Consider the following 15,972-nt stretch of genomic DNA (forward strand, 5'->3'; position numbering starts at 1 on the left):
AGTATCAGGGCTTTTCTTTAGTATGCTTAAAGGTTCTGAAGTTAGTAACTTTTTATAAGAAAAATTATAAATACAATTTTAAGATTAAGATGCTTTTAAAAATGAAGAAACCAAGGTTTACACCACAGATTCTCCATTAAATAACTCCAAATACCTGATTTTTGTTACTAGTATTTCTTACAATTAGTATTTTGAGATAAAAAGTTTGTTTCAAAATAAAATTTAGATGTAAATAGAGCATATTGTTACATGACCAATCTGTAATCTCCGTGCCTCGTAAGGCCTTTTTCACTGCAAATAACGTTCATCTGAAATTTGTTTTCATTTCCTTTCACTTATGTACTATAGTCATCCAGTGTATTTTGTTTCAATATAAGGGAGAATCTGAATTGGTAAATCTTTGGCAATTCAGTCTAACTTACATAGTATCTCTTTTATCAAATAGAGGAGGAGAAAAGATTTGCTTTATTCAATTAAATTAACCAGCTTCCATTTTTTGATTGAATAATAAAATAGAAACTTTATTACATTTTGTATATCTTTTAAAATATGAAAAATAAGGGGCAGAAAGTTTTAAAACCCAGTTTTACAGATGTACATGCTAACATAATATTCTACAATTCCATGCTGCATTTGTATAAAATACATTATACAAAAGTTTTATATAATTTGCATACATAAAATAATTAAAGCATTCAGATTTCTGTGATCCAACAGTGCAATATGCACATACTTGGAAGAAAAATACTGATTTCCTGAGCAACGTAATTCAAAATAAGAATGATTCCCATCATAATGTACCGTTTAAATACAGACTTCCCAAAACTCCACCTTTACTCTGTAACACTTTGACTGTATCCTGTTTCATGGTATTTCGAAAACCTAATTAATTGTATGCTTCATATTCCAAGTAGGTAATTTTAGTAAAACTAATGACTGAATAGTGGTTCATTTAAAGAACTCTTCAGGCCACTGAACAAGTAGGGCTCAGAAAAAGACAAGCTTTAAAATACAAGTTTTTGAAGAAGTTAACTTTACTGTCTTCTAATTCCTAATGACTCTATAACTGATCTTAATATATCTTTTAAGGACACAAAGCCCATAATTTTCTAGGAATAGGATTGCAAAATTTATTTAAATACCATCCATTGTTTGAAACAAGCTTAACCATTTGTACCCAAACTTTAAGAAAGAACTACCCCTTTTAAAAATAAGCAGGTTTTTCTTAAACACTTGCAACTCCAACATTTTAAGTGAACCTAATGCAGTGATTCACAGTTGTTACTTTTACATACATACGTGTGTATGTATCTTCTAATGTAAAGTCTCAGTAAATTCAAATAAGGGTTTCAACACAAAAGCCACAATATCAAATGATAACTTTTTTGTTTTATTAAGTTTTACAAAGTAATCTGCATTTACTACAAATTTTGTAGTACTACTTAGTACTTTTTAAAAGTTAAAATTATTTTATCTATTAAATGCTTAGGAAATTTTTTTTAATGACAAGGATTAAAATCTAGAATTCTATATATATAACATATAGAATTCTCTCTATATATAACATATACATAGAATTATATGTAATTCAAACTATATTCAATCAAGTAAAAATATATTTTTAATTTTTTAATTATAATATATATAATTCAAACATAAGGACAAAGGAAACTGTGTCATAAGGATATGTTATACTTCCTTCAAGGAATAGGACACTCTGCAAGACAGAAAATGTTTTTAACCAACACAGAACACCTACTTTTTAAAATGTTAATGATTTTGGAAATCAGACTTCTCTTTGTCAATTTCCAAGTATCACAAGCAGAAAGGAATCCTTGACTATCTGAAATTTCATCAATTTGATGTAAACAAAGTTCTTCAAAGGCCATCTAGCCCATTCTATCCTAAAATAATCTTTTATTTTCTTCCCTAAAACTTGATTTTCAGCAGGCTTAATAAATACAATGTAAACTGACCAAGTTAACACTGAGCATAAATTAGAAAGATGCCCAAGGCACATTAAAACAATTTTTTAAATCTCAAACTAATAGAGTCACTCAAAAAATCAATTTGCTACAGACTTCCATATTAATGCTTTCTGGTAATCATCTAAGGCCCTCTGATATATATATGGAAGGGCTTTAATGTTTGACTTCTTTGTCCTATCTTTCTCTGACACATTGCTCCTGAAAGTACATTAAGCCTCATTAAGCATATATATATATATATATATTTTGTTCACCTCACTTTGTATCCAGATTGAAATCTGAAATACAAAACAACTGGTCAAAAAGCTTAAACATTAAAAGTTAGGAAATAATGCCCAGAAAATGAGGTGTTATTATGTATCTTAAGGTACATACTTTATTATACACAAAACAGGCAAGCCAGACTCTACCAAATCTTGCTTCTAATGAATTATTTTGATAACATTTTAAAAACACATACTTTAAAAAATTAAATCATAGAATCAATATGCAAATGCAATTTAGCCAGAGTCTGTCTGATGCACAGTAGATCTTAAAATGTGGCCCTATAAACCCCTTCTTTCTGACCAAACCATACACCTCTGGCCTCTGTTCCCCAGAGATGCTCTAATTCAGGGAAAAAGGATCTAAGTTGAACATTTTCTCTTTGAAAAACTCTAGAGGCTAAGGGATCAATAAAGCAGTATGTCTGTTACTGCTAATGCTAATGGTCTCTTTACCCCTGCTTTTCTGCAACAGACCTCAGAGAGAGACTGAAAATGTTTTCATCCCATTAACTTGTGCTTGATAGTGAAGGTGGAGGCTAATTTTATACAGCCTATGTTATGAATCCTATTGGACTATCTAAAACAATGCTTAATTCTAAAAATTATATAAGGCATTAAATGTAATTAAGGCATGTTATTACATGTAATACAGCAACAACTTATCACAGTATGTAAGGAAATATTTGCTAAATAATGGTAATCTGTACATGTGTAACACTTTCATCAAAGAAGAACAAAAGTGCTTTCAAATATCAGAGGCAAATAAAATTACTTAAAAAACAGAAGCAGTGGCAGCATTCTTTAAGAGATAAAGATAACTTTTACGTCCTGACATAATCCAGTGTTCTAGTGACCAAATGGCAACTTCCCAACAGTAACACATTATTTGGGGGGTTTAATAATAATATATCTCACCCTCTATTACAGACATTATAGATAACTTTCCCATTTCTGTTCTACTTATGCTTTCATAGTGTATGAACTAAATGCTTTTTTAAAACTTCAAAATAGAATTTTAAGTGCTATCAAATAATTTTAGAATTAGACTTTCTTGCAACTGAACATCTTGATGGCTCACAGTATTAAAATTTTCATCAGCTGCAGACATCTGATGCTATCATTATTTGCTTAATAAATGTATTACTAATAACCTCAAAACAAAAATACTTTAAAAATAAAATTTAAAGATAACCAGTCTTGACTAAGAAAAAGATGCATTTTTCAAGAACTTCCTAGACACACATTCAAATTCATTTCTGCTTTAAGCATTGATACAACAGATACACAGATTCACTGCTTTCAATATCAACAACTAGCAACTGTAAGGATTTTATACTCAACCCATTTGTAAGTGGCTCCAAATAACAACAAAAGGTGAAAAACAAAGCATCTTCAGTCTAAATTCTGCCTTTGAAGTGGTTACTGACTGTAACTGATTGACCAAGTTCCAAATGCACATGTGATTGGTAACCGTAATTGTGAACTAACTGCTATGTTTTGTGTTGAGCAGCAGGTAACTGAGAATCTTGATTATATAGTTTACGATCATCTTGTGGACCAAAGGGTATTCCTTTAGTTGGAGCAATTCCATTTTCCATTTCTCTCTGCTGTGATGGGGGTGTGACTCCTGAATGCAAATGTGAAGAATCCACCGTTGAATGGTGACTGACATCCACCTTAGCTAAAATTTCATAATACAGCAAATAAAACACTGGTGTTATTATGCCTACTATCAACATTATCACTACAGCTGTCCACCACCCTATTCCCCAGTCTGCTCCATAGTAAGGATCCTTCCGTTGAATGTTTTTGTTGTCAGGTTCAAAACGGACCTGTTGTGCTGTCAAAGCAGACACCACCTCATTAAGGTTCTCTCTTTTGGTGTCTGTACATTTTACTATTTGTTCGATGTCTCGGTCTACTTCTTTTAGAAAGCTACCAGCTGACTCGGTGGAAGAAAGAGAGTCATTAGCTGACAAAACTTCCTGTTGTTCTGGAAGGTACTGAACAGTTGAAGGACGTGAAGCCTGTCTTCCTTTTGGAGGATAAAGTGTTTCAGTCAATGAACTAAACTTTTTTACTGGAATTTTGATAGACCTAAGGGCAAAAAAGTCTTGGTCACTGATGAGATTGTTAACCCTCTTGATATCTGCTACCTGTAAGAAAAAAAAAAAAAAAACATTAAATTCTGAATCAAAATAAAAGTAGTAACAATTCATTCATCCCAGTTACTTTTAGAGGGGAAAAAATGAGCTTAGTATTGGAAGTACTGAGTTATCACATCCAGAGAGATTTTATTTGTAGATAACAGTTCTACACCACTCTTGATCTACCAGTCTTAAGAAATCACCAATTATATTCTAACATCAACCCATATATTGTTAACACTAATTCTAGTTAAATAGATTCTAGGATCTTTTGATATTTCTCTTTGCACATCCTGTACAAATATCACACTCTGCTGCTTGTAAACAATTTGTGAAGGAAGGATTACAGACTTACGTTCTTCTTATGTGGCAGTTAGAGTATAGGCAAATGTCAACTTAACCCAATAAAAGTACCATGTTTTATCAAAACTAAGATGCCATCCACTCTTAGGATGTCCCATTATTCTATGCATCATAAAGGTAAAAAAAACTCCACCAAATATTGAAGATGCCACCATTCTAATTTTAAAGATGTTAAAATATTTTATTTTTAAAAATACATGTTGGAATTAATAAAGTGATAATTTATCTCCATTTGTTTTCTGAAGCCATTTCCCCCCAAACTTCTTGCTGTAAATGCATTATTCAGCTCCTCCCAAAATCAGTCATTTTTATAGGCTTTCCTTGTATATTTTATATAGTCCTCAACCTGTCTATATATCCTATCCACCTGCCAACAATGGCAAGAGTAAGGGAGTATTTCTCAGGCTACCAATTACTATGCCAGGCTCTCCAACTACTTTTAAATTATTAGTTCATCAAAGCTGTAAACTAAGCCCTGATCATTTATCACCTGATTGATGTCAGAGAAGTTAAAGTAAATCTAGGATAAAACTTAGATTTCTGACATGGCCAACAATGGATAATCATGTCCCTCATTAAGATACGGAAGAGAGAATGAACACAGATTTCACACGTGTTGACTTTGAGGTGCCTGAAATATGAAAGTGGAGGATGTCCAAAAGGCAGTTAAGAGATCAATGTCTGAAATTCAGAAGAATGATCCAGCGAAAGAGAGAGATTTGTGGATTACCAGCAGAAATGATAATTGAAGTCACAAGAGTAGATAGATTCGCTAGAAGAAGGCAACACAGCAAAGATCCCTGAGGAATGCCAAGATCCCTGAGGAATGCCAACATTTGAGGTGCGTGCTGAGTAAGAGAAAGCCACAAAACAGACTGAGAAACAGTAGCCAGGAAAGCACTATATGATAGTGGTTAAAAGCACAGGTCACTTGCATTTGAAGCATGACCTTGACACTTTCTAGCTGTTATGATTTGGGGCAGGTTGTTTAACCTCTCTGCAAATCAGTTTCACATATGTAAAATGACCGTAATAATACTACCTACCACATACGGTTACTGTGAAGATTAATGTATTAAAATGTCCAAAAACATCTATAGTGAAACACATATATTATGCAAGTGTTAGCTCATATTAAACTTTAACAGTAGGAAAATCAGAAACCTGCAGAATCCAGGTTGTCAAAGAGGGTTTTTAAGAGGCAGTAGTGACCTGGATTAATTGCATATTACTGATCCAGTGTGATGCAGAATGAGAAAAAGTGAATTCCTTTGACGTGTATGTGTGGAAGGAAAAGAGAGAGGAGATGACAGTGTAATGTTAAAGGGTGCTTCGTCATTTTACTACCTTAGGAATCTTTTTTAAAACAAATGAGGATTCACTGACAACATGAAAGCCTGACCCTATTCTCTTTAAATGCTCTTTTGTTTGGTATTGTACATTCCAACTAATACCTACTCAGCAATCTTTCTGAACCTTGCTTCCAAGATTTAGCCTCTACCTCTCTAAATACCCCTATAATGTTTTCTCTGTTATGCTAACTTCCTTGGTTACATTTAAGATTCCAACCCTGAACTTTTTATTCCTCTTATCACTGTTTTATAACAGGCATATTTTAATAATTCCTAAGGTTGAATATTTATAAGCAGAATATGGCACTAACTTCCATAATTTTTAAATGATAAATCCTTTTTGTAAGATTAATCGTTTTTTTCCCCATTAGTTGAGCTCTGTCAAACAGAGCACTGTTTAACTCCTAACTCCGCTTTATCAATTTTCCCATTACTATGGACAATGCCATCTTCTCTGTTAAGCTAACTGCCTTTCATCACTCTACATTTAATTAAGGAAACAGCAGACACATCCTGTGATTGCCCCTAATACATTTTCTATCAGCTTCTTCTCTATCCTTGCTATAAGTATTTTAGCCCACGCACTTATATTCATTGCATATTCCAATAACCTCTTTCTTGGATTCCCTCTAATTCACCAGCAGGTTCTCCCTGCCCCACCCTACCCCCATTTTGCAGCACTCTTTAAAACCTTAAAATGATGTTCTTACTATATAGCACACTTTTCCTCAATTATCTTAAAGCACAGTATCCTAGTCTGTGTCACTCATTTCTGACACACCTAATAAACTTCCTCTGTTGTCTGTTTATACCTCCTTGCTATCTTTTCTACTTCACTGTCATGTCTGAAATACTTTGTTCTTTTCAAAACCTCCCTGATTAAAAATATGACCTATTTTTAAATCATTCAGATGGCATTTCAGATTTCTCTTTTTCTAAGAAAACTTTCTAGGCTCTAGAAAACTGCTGTCTTTCTCTAATAAAACGACTAGACCATATTCTTCTCTTGGATCTCCATGTTGATATTTTTAGCCTTGTCCCAATCTTAAAAGTCTTGATTACTTTCCATTAACAACCTTCTAAGGTTGATTTCTCCATGGTCTTATTTCTCTACAGAATACATATTAACAATTTTATCTGCATTAAAGAATGAAATCAAATCATTTTCTGATTTAACAATAAATGTTCCCATACATGAACAAATCACAAAAAACCCCAAACCCAGCTTTTCTTACTCCATCAAGAAATGCATTTCAAGAAAATATTTTATTAAATGTTTAAATTAAAATGTGTAATATTTGTTTTGATCAATCGTGAATAACTGCAGTACTTATTTATAAAAAATAACACATAGAACCTCATGGTCGTAGGAAACTTTATAAAATTAAATTTAAATATATATATAAATTTATCAATTTATATAAATTTATCATAAATTTATATATATATAAATATATATATAAATTTATCAATATATGTGTGACAGGTAATCAATAAAGGTTCTCAAGCATAAATATATTTTACACTATGAAAGATTTTGAGGGGGAGAATGAAAATATTAATCAAGGAGAAAAAGGAATATATAAAATTTCATGCTACTAAAAAGACAGCTCATATATTTTAAATGAATGATTTTAGGTAGCAAATCCTGGTGGTATTTAGAATTCCATGCATACATTTAAAGAATATTCTAATAGTCTTATTTTTAAATATCAATATTGACAACATTCTGGAAATTCTTCTTTGAAACAATTTTAAGTCATGATGTATTTAAGATGTTCACTTTAAAATGTGCGAGATGTTACATAGTACATTTCAAAATTCTTTTGGGAGCCTAAGAATAAAAACTTTGATAACAAAGGATTTAAACATGTTTACATGAAAACAGATTCCATGTTATGGATGCAAGATGGACATGACACAGATATAAAATGAATTTAAACAGAACTTAATACCTAGTAAAATAAAAAATATACCTTTCCTCTATAAATCCCTCTTAAGAGAATCTATTTCACAGAAACAAAGGTATTAGTTAGTGACAACATTCACTGCCCAATGCAAAACATGGAGGAAATCCTGACTACCCATGAATAAGAGAACAATTTAATAACTGTGGTATATCCATACTATGGAACATCGTAAGCTATATACCATAGTCAGACCTATATGGCTATGAGGGATGTCCATGATATACTAAGAAATGAAAAAGAGGCAACTTACACAGTAACATGGATAATATAAACCAATTTTAAAAACATCACCACATACATATACATCTCCCCTGAGAGAAGGTATGGAAAGAGATACACCAGTGTGTGTTATCTTAGGAAATTGGGACAGGAAAAATATTTTTCTCATATATTTCTACATTCTCTTACAACTTGAATAAGGAGAAAAATAAATACATTTCAGTGTTTTCAATCTGAAAACAGAATCATGACTTAGAAATAAACAGAATTCAAGTGTTCACTTAAAATTTAAGAAGTTAACATCCACCAACAGGATAAGAGATTTCTGTGGAAAGAGGAAAAAAAGTAGGGGGTGGAGGAACGAAGATAAAAGGGCACAGACTTTACTCCAACTTGTACTATGAACAAATGGTGTATTTGGGGCTGCATTATGCAAAGTCAGATTAAAACTTACCGTACAACAGTACTGAAGGGCTATTGCATTTAAAGTGTCTCCTTCCTGTATATCTTTTGTTAACACTATAATGTCATCAAGTCTATCTTTTGATGTACTTCTTCGGATTTTTTCTTTTCCTCGGGATCGAAGCTCATACACTTCAGCATCTTCCTCCAACATATCACTGTCTGCACAATTTCCAAATGCATGTACTTGAGCACTTGAATGAATTCCTGGAAGAGGAAAACTACGATTCTGATGCCTCCCAGCCATGTCCAAATCTGATGGGGAAAGAAGGCAGAGAAAACTGTGGAATGTAGCTGACCCATTTGACTGATTTACATGAATCTTATATTCAAGACACTCTATATTTTGTTTTTTAAAGAATGGTTTGAGTTATTTAAAAACTTAGGTTCAAGTTTTGTAGCTGTTGAAGAACAATGAGCATATCTGGCAATGGAGACAATGGGATGGAAGAGGTAATCCATTCTTTCAGATTGTTTGTCACAAAACAGTGATGCTTACATTTTAATAAGGGCAAATTGCTGTATTTTTTTAGGTCAAAATAAGTTTCCCCATGCTGAGTATGTGAAGAAAATATAAGAAATAATTTTAAGATCACATATCTTAAAAACGTGTAATCATATATATAATTTATAGATCTGATGGAATCAAAATATAGTTTTTACATATATACACACTTTTATAAACCCCAAACTTTCTGAGTTGTCCTGAGTTTTAAGTTCCATGAGACTGAACTATCTTTTGGACTCCCCTCCCACTTCCCTGGATCAGGCTAATTTCAGTATTTATACTTAGTACAATATGTGCCATCTATACAGGTCATGATTTTGCTCTCAACCAGGGATTTTTCTTCCCCCCCGAGATTTTTCTTCCCTGGCAGCTTTTCATCAAACTTTTAGCTTACCAAAGCTCCCGTGAAACTAAACTTATAGTTCATAGAGACTGTGAACAGACCCCGTTTATTTAACTTATATGCAGAGTACATCATGAGAAACGCTGGACTGGAAGAAACACAAGCTGGAATCAAGACTGCCAGGAGAAATATCAATAACCTCAGATATGCAGATGACACCACCTTTATGGCAGAAAGTGAAGAGGAACTAAAAAGCCTCTTGATGAAAGTGAAAGTGGAGAGTGAAAAAGTTGGCTTAAAGCTCAACATTCAGAAAACGAAGATCATGGCATCCGGTCCCATCACTTCATGGGAAATAGATGGGGAAACAGTGTCAGACTTTATTTTTCTGGGCTCCAAAATCACTGCAGATGGTGACTGCAACCATGAAATTAAAAGACCCTTACTTCTTGGAAGGAAGGTTATGACCAACCTAGATAGCATATTCAAAAGCAGAGACATTACTTTGCCAACAAAGGTCTGTCTAGTCAAGGCTATGGTTTTTCCTGTGGTCATGTATGGATGTGAGAGTTGGACTGTGAAGAAGGCTGAGCGCCGAAGAATTGATGCTTTTGAACTGTGGTATTGGAGAAGACTCTTGAGAGTCCCTTGGACTGCAAGGAGGTCCAACCAGTCCATTCTGATTTCTTTGGAAGGAATGATGCTAAAGCTGAAACTCCAGTACTTTGGCCACCTCATGCGAAGAACTGACTCATTGGAAAAGACTCTGATGCTGGGAGGGCTTGGGGGCAAGAGGAGAAGGGGACGACAGAGGATGAGATGGCTGGATGGCATCACTGACTCGATGGACGTGAGTCTGAGTGAACTCTGGGAGTTTGTGATGGACAGGGAGGCCTGGCGTGCTGCGATTCATGGGGTCGCAAAGAGTCAGACATGACTGAGTGACCGATCTGATCTGATCTGATTCACTTATACTACAGAAAAGACAATTTAAGACTGAGATGAGAGCTCACTTAAGTGTACTCACTCACAACTCACCTTCATCAAGCTGACCTATTCTCATTAAAAAAGAGTAGGTGGGAGAAATTCTCCAATGGGAGGGGCATTGGGTGCTACATGTTCTGAATGGATGACTTTGACACAGGCGTGCCACGATGTATGGCAATGGTGTCTGCGTCATCAACCACTCCTGTGAACCCAACTGCTTTCTCGAGTCATCCACGTGGAGGGCTAGGGGCACATCATCATCTTTACCTACCCTGCATTGCTTCCTGCGTGGTGAGGAGCTCATGTATGACTACAAGTCACCACTGACGATGCCAGCAACAAGATGCCGTGTAACTATGGTACCTAGTGCTGCTGAAGCTGTGGCTACCTGCCACAACCCCTGTTGCCAACTTGGCCCTAGCCTGGGGACTTCCTCATCCCTCCCAGAGCATCTCACCCCACCATCATGTTCAGGGTGGATGTGGGCATGCAGGTGGCAAGGGCTCTGCCTCCCCACCTCCAGGCCACCCAGCAATTACCCCCTTCCTACCCTGGGGCCCCAGAATATAGACACTGCCCAAAGGTTTCTAAATCCCTTCTTACCTATGTTAGGAGAGTGGGATCCCAGGTGGCAACCAGACCCTCCCCCCCCAAAGTCTATCAGTGTTAAAAACAAAAAACAAGAACATAAACCAATTCCACACTCACGGTTTTAGCTTCATATTAATTATTCACATAAGGAAGGATAGATTATTTTTAATAATTGTGAAAGAGAGTAGAGAAGTAGTAAAAGGAATTTGGAAGGTAAAATACTTAGGGCTTAACAATGTGGCTCAGATACAAAGAAAAGAAATTAGTTAAAGGTCACACCAAGATTTCTGATTTGTGTCCCTGAGTAAACGTTGGTGCCATTCACTAAGATTTGGAACACTGGAAGAGCATGGGGTGAGGGTGGGTGACTTTGATTATAAATTGCTTTAAGATAACCAAAAAGAATGTCAAATAGTCAAGTGGACTATGTGGTCAAATTCAGAAAGGTCTGAGTGACATAATTCATGACTCGCCTGCACATAGGTGGAAACTGAAGCTGTATAGATAAGATTACCTGGAGAGAGAGGGTGCAGAATAAGAAAAGTGGGTCCAATGCGGACCCTTAGAGAACTGCTACATTTAGTATCTAGATGAAGGAAGATCAGCCTGCAAAGAGGGAAAATAAGTAATCAGAGGAGGAGGAAATCATGAAAATGCTGTGCAATGAAAGCCAAGACTAAATGATTCCCCAAAGGCAGTTGTGAATACTATGGACAAGCACCAGGTGGAAAAGAAAAAAATCAGAAAAGACCAACTCCAAAAGTCTGAATTTGTAATATATACAATAAATCATCTACTATGTTGGGACATACTTAGAAAATTTTGATAACTATTTCATATCATTGAATCCAACCCCAGAAAACCAGTTTCTGTCCCTGCTCTTATGGCAATATGGTAATGCTTTAAAAATTCAAGTTTCTACTCAATAAGTAACTAATAGCTACATATTAAGTCGATTATTTCACCTGTACAGCTACATTATTTACTACCATAAACTGACTCAGCAGCCACCAAACTACAGAAACCTACCCACATTTTACATCTCAAAAGCAGTTTTAAAATCACATCTATTCCTTCAAGGAATTCTAACAAGTGACAACTCTAACAAGGTTAAAGATGAAACTTGTTTTAATATCATAATAAATTAAGGATGCTTTATTTTTATTTTGTTCTCAAAGAAGTTGAAAGAGTATCTCACCTTCACCTAAAACAGATAATAGTTTTATTTCCACTTTTTTAACAGTCTTTCAATACTGTCTTTAATCTAGGAAATATCTGAATACTGTGGATTCCTAGGCAAAACTGTATACATATGCACACTTTTCTGGGGATAATATTCATTGTTTTCATATTCTCAAAAAGTTTTACAAGTTATGAACCACTTAATATACAGCAATTTACACTTGGTTATAGGGATTGGTGGCAGGAGGAAAAGGGGACGACAGAGGATGAGATGGCTGGATGGCATCACCGACTCCACGGACGTGAGTCTGAGTGAACTCCGGGAGTTGGTGATGGACAGGGAGGCTTGGCGTGCTGCGATTCATAGGGTCGCAGAGAGTCGGACACGACTGAGCGACTGAACTGAACTGATACTATAACTCAGTTATGCTGCCAACTTTAGACTTTTTCTCCTGATAATTTGTTCTTAGAATCCCCAAGGGGCTTAGTACTGCAGAAATTCACTGAGCAAGGCACAACAGCCGTTTTAGATACTATTATCAACGTCTCTCCATAGTATGTGCTACACAGGTGGCGCCAGTGGTAAAGAACCTCTCTGCCAATGCGGAAGACCTAAGAGATGCAGGTTTGATCCACTGGTCGGGAAGATCCCCGGGAAGAGGGCATGGCAACCCACTCTGGTATTCTTGCCTGGAGAATCCCAGGCAGAGAGGAGCCTGGCGGGCTACAGTCCATAGGGTCGCAGAGAGTCGGACACGACTGAAGCGACTTAGCAGCAGCGACTCCATGATACACTGCGAAACAGTATCTGTCTCACCATCTCTTCACTCCCCTTGTACTGAAGTAACGCAGGCAGTAGAATATCACAAACTGGATCGTTTGTTTCTGAATAATCAAGAGTTGGTTGTGTCCCTAACTGACATGAAAAGCTAGACTCTGGCCCTGGCATATAATTATCTGAGCCAACTATATAAAAGATTACAAAGTACACAGTAGTGAAGTCATCTGGCTCAATTCGCGCCACCTGTTACAATTCTCTTAGGGCAGGACAGAAAGCACAAGTGCCTCCTTCAGAAAACTAAAACAAGCCTGCATGCTACGTAGATTACAAGACACCCAATGGACCCCATGTTAAAGTACTCATCAGCTCATTCGGTAACTGAAAATTATTTCCCCAATGCCTACGTGCTCTATAAATGCTGTTGGGTGTTTTCACTTTGACGTTCCTTAAGCAAGTAGCAATTAAAAGGGCCACAGGTCTCAAGCTACTTCAGCACTGGGACAGTATCAGAGAGAGTGTTTTCTCAGGGCCAACCGAGTTTCTAGAAACTTAACTTCCCTCCTCCTCCTTTCCACACGTCTAGTTTTTTTTCTGTTACACCTAGCGATGATCAAACCTCAGATCCCTATGTTGTCATCGCACTTGGGACGATGTGGACCAGCTGCTGTCAACGAATATTCAACACAAACACGAGGTTGTGGGAGAAAGGTAGCGTGTCTAGTCGGGAAACGCGATGCTCAGGGATTCGGGCAGGGAGGAGCCTTTCCTCCGAGCCTCAGTTTCCCCGAGAGTGTAACAAGGGGCTTTGGTGGAGCTGGTCTCGAAGGTCTCCGCTGCCTCGGAGTCTCTTCCAAGCGGGGCCGGGGTCCGAACCCCCGACAGCCGGCCCGCCACATCTGCGGCCGCTGGGTCCGCGCCGCCTCCAGCGAAGGGGCAGTCCGGGCCCCAACGCCGCCGGCCGGGCTCGGCCACCTCCCACCCCCTCACCCACCTCTGGCCGCCATCTTTACCTGTCCCGTTAGCAGGGGGGACTTAACGAGGAGACGGCCACCAGGTCCGCCGCCGCCGCCGCGGTCCCGGGCCAGTTCATGGCCGAGCCTCAGTCTCTGACTGCCCCTGTCCTCCTCCACCGTCGCCGCCGCCGCCGCCGCCAACGTCTCCGCCTTTCGTGCCGTGCGCCGCCGCCACGTCCGCAAACCTGCCGTGCGTCATCGCGTCAAGTGGGCGGAGGTGGGAAGAGACCGGGAGGAGGAGGAGGGCGGGGGCGCGAGGGCGAGCCCAAGAACCCGGGACTCCCTAACCACAGGCCGACGCCGGCGCGCAGGCGCAGGGATTCCGCTGTAGCCCGGGAGTCGGGTGCAGGTTCCAGCCCTGCCCCTGACTCCTCCCCTTCGGCCCCGCCCCTTCATTTTCCCCAGTACATAAACGCTCCGGGGCCAAGTCCGCAGGCTAATCCAGCTATTTGGGCGGACAGCGTGTAGTCGTCTGTTTCATTCGTACCGCGTTGGCAAAGACCGGCTGGAAAACACTGAGGGGGGCGGTACTGATGGTTTGTGAGGGTTTGTCCGGGGCTGCTGTGCATTTCCTCTTTGCCTCTGAAGGTTTGTGTGGTGTGGGGAAGGACGCCCCTAAGCATTGACATCCATGTTTTAAATTATTCCATGCTTCTTCGTACTGAATCCTCTCGACTCCTGCAGAAAAGACAAAATACTGGAGGGAAAAAACCCTTGGGCGGCAGAGGACAATTGTTTCAGCCTTTATATTCTTAGATGAGGAAAGTGAGCCACCTAGAGTTAAGCCCCGGAAAATGTTTGCCCTCGAGCCCCGGGATTTCAGGCTTCCTTTTCTCAATGAGACAAGGCTGTTTACAAATTGCAATTTTAGTTTGTTTTGAAAATTAACTGAAAGCCTACCACGTTTGTTTTGGAGTCAATAAGATTTTAGTTTGTTAAATGACAAACTCATGACATCATACATGGTGCTTCTCAGAAATTTACTGAATGAGTGTGATAACGTGTTTGCATTTATGTGAATAAGTGTAAAGCGTTTTTAATGATGTGCGTAATGTCTCCCAGTGTTGACGTTAGACTTTACACTTTGACGATCAGGCTGTTCTTATGACAATATAAATTTTAGACCCAAACAGGCAGGGTGCAGTGTACTTCTTTGAGGAATGTCTGAATATTTATGCATGATGAAGTCTTCGAGGCTTTGTTTTAGATTATTTTCAAAGATTATGTTTTCTGTTTTCTGGGAAGTGCCTCAGTAAAGGTTAGGAATTCTGCATTGCAATCTTTTTTCTTTTATTTCTGAAGATAGGCACTGTGCTCCACAATGCAAGAAGAAGAACTGGAGTAGAAGACTTAAAAAAAAAAAAAAAATGTTTTTTAAGTTTGTCGGAGCTGTTCTGTGTGCTGTTGCCCTTCTGACACCCCTGTCTGTAACCATTTATCACTGAGACATTTTCTCATCAGTAGACAAAGGATATTTTCCCGACTGGATGTGTAGGACTCAAGCAGCTCAGCCTTCATGAATGTTAATGTGAATACAACCTTCTTTCTGCATATAGGTTTCTTTTCTTATTTTAATGTCAATAGGCAGTGGAATCCATGTGAAAGTCCAAGAGATAGAATTTCAAGCGCTTCTACAGGACTGCTACCTATTTCCTTTGTATAAATACTTTCTCAATGATATGTGCATGCTCTTGAACCATTATTTATATTTAACAAAGGTGCAGTTACTGAACTTTGTACAAAAAGATAATAATAGAAATATATTTTATTATAAAAATATACAAAGGAGGCAGTTAGCCA

At 37.6% G+C, this 15,972-nt stretch overlaps 1 protein-coding gene across 1 annotated transcript; it reads right to left on the bottom strand.

Annotated features, from left to right (window-relative positions):
• Nucleotides 1-1,369: 1,369 nt before the first annotated feature.
• LYSMD3 (LysM domain containing 3) lies at nucleotides 1,370-14,352 on the bottom strand. The gene is made up of 3 exons (XM_019965417.2): nucleotides 14,170-14,352; nucleotides 8,760-9,022; nucleotides 1,370-4,410 (listed from the first exon to the last, which is right to left on the bottom strand). Exons 2-3 carry the CDS (start codon nucleotides 9,012-9,014, stop codon nucleotides 3,745-3,747), a joined length of 921 nt encoding a protein of 306 aa, XP_019820976.1. The 5' UTR covers nucleotides 9,015-9,022; nucleotides 14,170-14,352; the 3' UTR covers nucleotides 1,370-3,744.
• Nucleotides 14,353-15,972: the final 1,620 nt, after the last annotated feature.

The sequence above is a fragment of the Bos indicus genome, chromosome 7 (assembly GCF_029378745.1).
Source record: "Bos indicus isolate NIAB-ARS_2022 breed Sahiwal x Tharparkar chromosome 7, NIAB-ARS_B.indTharparkar_mat_pri_1.0, whole genome shotgun sequence".
NCBI classification, from domain to species: domain Eukaryota; kingdom Metazoa; phylum Chordata; class Mammalia; order Artiodactyla; family Bovidae; genus Bos; species Bos indicus.